Below are 7,417 nucleotides of genomic sequence, written 5' to 3' on the forward strand. Positions count from 1 at the left end.
TTGACAAAAGGTGTAAAAGTATTAACAAAAGTTGTATGCATCCTGTAACTCTTTTTTAAAGTGAAATTGACATAACTATCAATATTAGTTTATTCTATAAAATTTCGTGTTGAAAAAAGAAATATCTTAATTTTTAATTCAGTATTAACTAGGGTTTATACAAAAACCGACTTTTTGAAAAACCGGTTTTCGAATTCGATATTTCTAAAAAAACCGGTTTTAGCCGGTTTTCGAATTTTTGTCAAAAAAAAAAAATTGAATAGGGAAAATATTTTATTTTTCCCTATTCTATTTTTTTATTTTATTTTAATTTATATAAAATAACAAAAAACGAAATCAATATCAAAGTCAAAATATAAAAAACAAAATTAAAGATTACATATACATATTACTTACACAAAATAACGAAAACTCAAACAAAAATTTCAAATAATATTTATACTATTTTCACTAATTTTAATTTCTCCTAAGAAAATAGGATTTTAAAAAACATAAAATATCCATTGAAAGGTGGCTAAGTCTCATTCTTGTTTTGGACACAATATTGCCTGAAATTGAAAATACTCGTTCAATGTTACTTAGTTTGGCATCAAATTACAAATCTAAGTATTTTGTTCTTTTATTCGTTTGTTCAAATAATGAAAATTCAGCTTTCAGTGTCTTTAGATTTGTAAGTTTTTCTTCTGGATCTTCAAGAAATTAAGCAATTATATTATATCCGACAATTATTTTATGAACAGCTTTCAAATGATTATGTAGATTACTCGTAGATGATCCTTTGCAGCTCAACATTTTATTGCAATGATTTCAGATTGCCTTGTCTATCCCAAACTTCCGACTTACTCATTTTTATCTAAAAATGAAATTAAAGTTATTGAATAAATATTTTCGACGTTTATTTTACAATTTTATTATTTTAACTATTAATATTAATGCAATTTAAAATAATCTAATCTACACATTTTCTAGGAATTTTGAAAAAAAAAAAATAAACACAATCAAATTCCGATGCTTGCTAAAGACATAATTTATGTTAAAACGTTGTGAAAGAAAATATGGAATATTTTAACACTCTGTGTTTTATTTAAAATTCGAATTTTAATTTAATTGAATATTTCGCATTGATATGGCTAGCGCAAGTGGTGTAGTAAAAAAGCTTTCAGGAGTGGTACGAAGAAAATTTTATATGATATCATTAAATACTGTGGTCAGGAAGCAGAAAACGGGGAATTATTTATTCCTTTCACACGTTCTTCCAAACAAACCAGTCAAATTGCTGACGTTTCTATTAGCACCAACTTCATACCGATAGACAAAACATACGATGAGAAGCAAGAGATGAACTTTATCAAACTTTTGTTTCACTTAGAAAAAAAAAGTGAAAAGGGATGTTCATGAAAAACATAAATTGACGAATTCGAGGCGCAACTGTGCAGTGCACAAGCACTGGCCAACGCAACTTGCAACGTTGAAAAAAACGTGTTTGCTGCCCATTGCATAGAATGAATAGCAAATCAAATAAGTTCAAAATTAATTTTTACATAATAATATGAATTCTTAAAACCGGCTTTCTTAATTTAAAAACCGGTTTTCGAATGTGATAAATTTACTTTAAAAAACCGGTTTTTTAAAACCGGGTTTGAAAACCGTCAAACCCTAGTATTAACTATTAGAAAATCTAACCACCTAGACTGGCTGTTATCTTGTTAACAATCTCTATGATCTGATTATCATAGATTAACTAACAAAAGTTGTACCTGTAAATCTAACACACGTTAGTAGAGTGTCATAGAAATAATAATAAAATTGTTATTTGTAGGACATTTGGATGTAAATAAATAAAGGCATGCTATTATATGAGTTTAAATACTTTTATTATGAACGAAATTCTTCTTTTCTCCCCATAATGCCCATTTACACATAAATGAAAGCTAATAATTAAAATTGAATTGAAACAAATAGTTATCTACTAAAAAAAATCTAAATCAAATATAAAATAAAAAAAAATGTTGAAAGAAAATATTAATATATGATTTCCAATTGGTTCATGGTGTGGAAATATAATGAATTAGCATAAATATAAAATAATAAAACTTGCTAATTTCAGCTGATTGACCTTTGCTACAATTCAGCATAAAAAATATAAATAAAATACGTTTATGATTTCATAATTAACTTTTGTTCATACTTAGCTTTATTCATGTACTAATAAATCAGTTGATTGTACCATACAAACATTGCTGAGTTCTTTCTATGTTAGCTAATGAGATTTTTTGTAGAAATTTTCTTTCTTTCTTTTTTTTTTTTTTTTTTTTTTTTTTTTGTAATTGTTCTTATTATAAAAGAAATTTTTCTAATGCGATTCTTCCTATATTGTAGGCTGTTATTGAAAATTTATATTAGTTAAGAAATACCCTTTAAAAGTTTAAAATGATAATACACTTTTTCACTTAAAAAATACTTTTAATATCTACACATTTTAATAGATTGTTATTCTATTTTTCCATTATGAAGTTGTTTAGAATTTTGGAGCGTATACTACATATCTAAATGTAACATAAAACAATTAAACTGAAACTTGTTTCTGTTTGATTTTAATGTAAATAAAATTTATTTTAATGTAAATAAAATTTAATGTAATTTTAATGTAAATAAAAATTTTTGTGAGAATGTACAATAATTGTACTATTATTATACTTATTATGATTCGTATAAAATATTAAGAAAAATTGTAATGAATGTAATATTTTATGTTTTCTACAGCTATTTGAATTAATGCATGTTCATTGCTGTAGTTATTATTATTTTTTTAATGCAGATTATTGAAGCTGATGTCAGTGCCAGCTTTCTTTGGGAAATAATGACCGAAGACCCAAACCAGCTTCCATCTCATTTCATTTTTAGTTTAGATTATCAACTCATTGATGATTATATTCCACAAGATTGGTTGCATTTTAGTTATGAATTCAGATTAAATCATTACCAGGTACATACAGGATTATAGTTTTACATAAAATTTCATATTTTGAAAATTCGTTATCAGTCATTGAATGAACTTTCTTGTTCTGTATCTTTCTGTTCTAGACTCTGTATGCAGTTAGGGCTAGAATTGAGCCACCACCTGGTTCGGAATTCTGCCGAGCTGGAAATATGTGCTTCTTGCATATTTCAATCAATCAAGTTAACGATTCAGATGTAACCACCCTTATGTACGAGGTGGTAGCTGATCAGGCTGTGTGGGCTGTATGTGGTCGAACTGCTGGTAAGATTTTATAATGGGCTACTTTTTGATTTACATGTCATAAAAACTGCATTAAATATTTTAACAGATTTGTTAGCCTATTGTGTTATATTTTATCGCTTTCTTGTATAAAGTGTGCATAGAAAATTGATTATCTATTCTCTAGTTTAATGTAGCTTGTAGGCATCCAGCTAAATTAGCTAACGGGACTTTATATTGTAAATCTCTTTTTTATATTTCATTTATTTTTATGCATTTTGAGTCTTGGGCCCCTGTTGGTGAGACTTGCCTTTGTTATCGAAAGTTACAGGTTCAAAATCCAATTTTACCATAGAACTTGATTTAGTGGATATGGTGCATGTTAAATTAATTTATTAGAGCCAAGTATCCTCCTATTAGTATGGTGTGGTAGTTCCGAGAGTGTTGATGCTTGTTCAGTTGTTTTTTTCATCATCTAACTGTGTTTCAGTATTACAAGATTCGTTCTAAAATAGCTCTAGTGTTACTTTAAAACTTAAATAACTAAATTAAATAGGACGAAACTATATATATGTCTTTTATGTAAGAATTATTATTTATATTTATTATTATTAACTGTTTAAGACTTTCTCTTGATTACTATTATATAAAATTCCTGTTATCTCTTATGTAATCAACATTTATAATGTAACAGAATTGCCATGTATTTTTTTAACATTATAATGTTCGGAGGTTAAGAATTGTTGAGTTCATGTACTTCATTTACCCTCCTCTGTATTGGCATTTAATTGTACTTATCAACAAATATGATTTTGCACTTTTGATGACTTTAATAGAATTTACTTAGACTTAAATAAAAATATTTTTATGTATTAAGTTTTGCGTTTATGAACAAGATATTTGTAAAACATAAACTAAATACATCAACTCCTTACTTTTTTTCCTTTCCATTATGTAACTAGTGAAGACTTCCTGTTCCGAAAACATATTTTTGTTTTGATTCTACTAAGTGTTCATAGAATACTTGAGATGTTTATGATTACTATTAATTTTTGTATTAAAAAAATTATGTTTCTGAATGGTTAAATTTTATTTTATAAGTTAAAAATTATATTTATTTGATACACATATTACATTTAGACACCATAGTTAAGGTGTTAAAGACTGCAGGCCTAGTTTCGGCTCTTTGAAAATTCTTTTAGAATGTTGAATCAGCAAATTTTTCAGTGGTACTTATGTAAATGTAAAATTCATGACTCTTTTTCAGCTGAGAAACGTCATTCTACATTTATCATATTTTCTAAATTAAGTTTGAATATATTTTTTAAAACCTATTGTTGCTATACATGTATTAAATATTGTACATTTTAAGTGGTGCATTTTTTATTACTGTTAAATAAACAGATTATATTTAACATTTTGAAAGTTTGTGAAAAATCAAAATATATATTGTAGATTTCATTCATTAGTAAGATGTTTGAAAATTTTTTTAAAATAGATTTTTCTCTTTATTTTTTAAACATTATGGGTAATTTTACAGTAACTCTTAATTTAATGCAAAATTTAACATTAAAAAGATTTTATGTATTTGAATTGATTAGTGAAAGCAAGGAAGTTGAAAATGTTTTTTTAATGCTTTTATTATTTAAAAAAGTATTTTTAGTGATGTATCTAGAGATTATATTAATTGATATTTTAATAAAACTAGAAATGGATTTCCAAGAATTATCTATTAATTTCATTAACATGTTTTCGTAATATTTGTAAATTTTTAATGTATTATAAGAAGATAAATAATGATCAAACATAAGTTATTGAATTCTATTGTAAAACATGTTAAGAAACTATATGAGAATCGACATGTTTCTGATAAATTTATAAGACATATTTCAAATAAAAATTATTCTGTTACAATTTCAGGAGTTGTGAATATTGATAATTCTAAAAAACATGGAGTTACTTTAGATGTGAAGCCCTTAATTTCCGGTTTTCTTCCTCTTCCAACAGTCAGATTATCCAAATACATTCCAGCTGAACCAAGAAAGCCAACATCAAAAGGTTAATATTTTTTGATAATTTATTTTCATTTCAGTCAATTAAAATGGCCTGAATTATTCTGGTTATTTACTGTAACTATCAAAAATGTTTCTACAACATTCTTATACAAGATTCCTAAATGTTTGTGAACAGAAAATCGTCTGAAGAGATTTATTAAAATATGTTGAACAACTATTTAAATTAATTTTTTTTGTTGTCATTTAATTAATGCTTAAATTAAAAAAAAAATATTTTTGAAATTTGGATGATACAAATTTTTGAACTTTTTCTTGAGGGAAATGGTGTGAAAATTTCTTATCTTTTCGAAATGGGGAATGGAAATTGGGAAAAAAAGTTTCTCATGCCATTTCATTTGAAGGAATAATGTAAATTGGAAAAATATTAATTTTATACTTCATATAAGGCTATTTGATTTTTAATAAAAATGTATACTATGATATATATATTTTTTTAAAAACTGAAGGTAGTCAATTAGAATAATTGGGAAATAATTTTGCATGAATTATTATTTTCTTGGATTTGAAATGTTCTTATGAGAAGGAAAATAAGTTTATAATTCATATTAGTCCATAATCATGTTTTTAAGGCTCATTAAATAATGCCTTAAAAAAAAATTACCTGTTTTAGTTGCAACAATGTTCATAATTATCCTAACTTTTTCCTTTTTACCCCAGAAAATATAGGATAATTGGGGACACATATTTTGGTATCTGACCACTATAATGAATTGATTTTAAGAAAGTATATCTTGTGGAGGATGTATTTGTAACGATAAGATACTATTTCTTATTTCTTCAGAATTTAATTTACTGTACATTTCAAAGTATCCAAAACTACTATCTTTTTTTACTGTTTTTTAATTAAAAAAAAACATATTTCATGGAATATGGCATATAAAGACTCATATAATTATTTAATACCTTTGATTTGGAGTAATTTATATTCAATTTTTTCCCTCCAATTTTGTTGTGAAATGAATCTGTATGAAGGCAGAAATGGCTAAATATAATAGGATACAAGAAAGAAATTTATATGATTTAAACATACTTTAAAATAAATTAAGATTAGTAGTTCAATTAAGTTGTGGTTTTTAAAAAATAATGTTTCCTTTATATTAAAATGAATGCTTAATATTAAATTAATTTATATTAAATGAATGTTTCTCATGTTTATTTAAAGTTCTAGAATCTAAAGAAGAAGTGTTTTTTTTAGATTCTACCCCATCGAAAGACAGTGGGAGCTACAATTCATCTAATGTTGCTCGTCTGGAGCCCTTTGATACTGGACAAGTATACAATTGGAGCCGAGCAAAACAGATTGATGTATTACCAGCTTCCAGTTGTTTGAGCTTAGATGTTTCATCCTGAAAGATTTAATATTTAAGAGAGTGTAAATAATATTATGTGAATAAAAATTATAATTTTGTATCTAAGTTTTAGTTTTTATTTCAAAAATTCTAAGTATTACTTTTGTTTACTCATATACGAAATGTATGTAGAAAATGTATTGTAATTACAAAAAGAAATCCTTCAATATTGTGATGAATATCCACATTTTAGACCATATAGAATGCAGAAATTCTTGTTGAATTATATCTGTGGATTTTTATATCTGTTTTTATGTGAATAAACATAATTTTTTTATATTTGTTTTTATGTGAATGGGCATAATTTTACTCAAAAACTAAATAAATTATTTCTGGCAATTTAGCTTGTGGTCTTTATATCAAAACTATAGATCTTTATCAAATTTTGGAAGATATCAACTAAAGACACTTTTTGTAGGCATGTTTTCGAATTTTAGGTAATTTTCTTACAGAAATACAACCTGTTGCAATAATTCTAGATTCTAATATAAAAGGTTTTAGGAAAAAATTTGTAAATACTCGCTGATCATGATCTCTAGAACCAGAAATACTTCTTTAAAAGTTTATATCTTGCTGCATTGCTAATAAAAATGTCTGTTTTTGTTGGTGCCTTACAGAATAGGCCATAAGAGGGGAGTGTTAGATGTAGCACAGATATACTTTGTAAAATGGGAATGTAACCCTTGGGATTATTTTAAACATTTTAATTAATACAAAAATATTGAAATGTTGATGCTTTTCCAACATTTAATTTGGACTACAGAAAATATTAT

General features: G+C 25.5%; 1 protein-coding gene across 1 annotated transcript in view; it reads left to right on the top strand.

The window, feature by feature from the left end:
• LOC129976199 (trafficking protein particle complex subunit 10-like) overlaps positions 1-6,705 on the top strand; it is a 38,622-nt gene extending 31,917 nt beyond the window's left edge. Inside the window, exons 18-21 of the mRNA XM_056089648.1 lie at positions 2,819-2,986; positions 3,085-3,262; positions 5,141-5,278; positions 6,491-6,705. Of these exons, the coding sequence (XP_055945623.1) occupies positions 2,819-2,986; positions 3,085-3,262; positions 5,141-5,278; positions 6,491-6,645 (639 nt within the window). The 3' untranslated portion in view covers positions 6,646-6,705. The remainder of the gene's footprint in view (positions 1-2,818; positions 2,987-3,084; positions 3,263-5,140; positions 5,279-6,490) is intronic.
• Positions 6,706-7,417: the final 712 nt, after the last annotated feature.

The sequence above is a fragment of the Argiope bruennichi genome, chromosome 7 (genome assembly GCF_947563725.1).
Source record: "Argiope bruennichi chromosome 7, qqArgBrue1.1, whole genome shotgun sequence".
Classification (NCBI taxonomy): domain Eukaryota; kingdom Metazoa; phylum Arthropoda; class Arachnida; order Araneae; family Araneidae; genus Argiope; species Argiope bruennichi.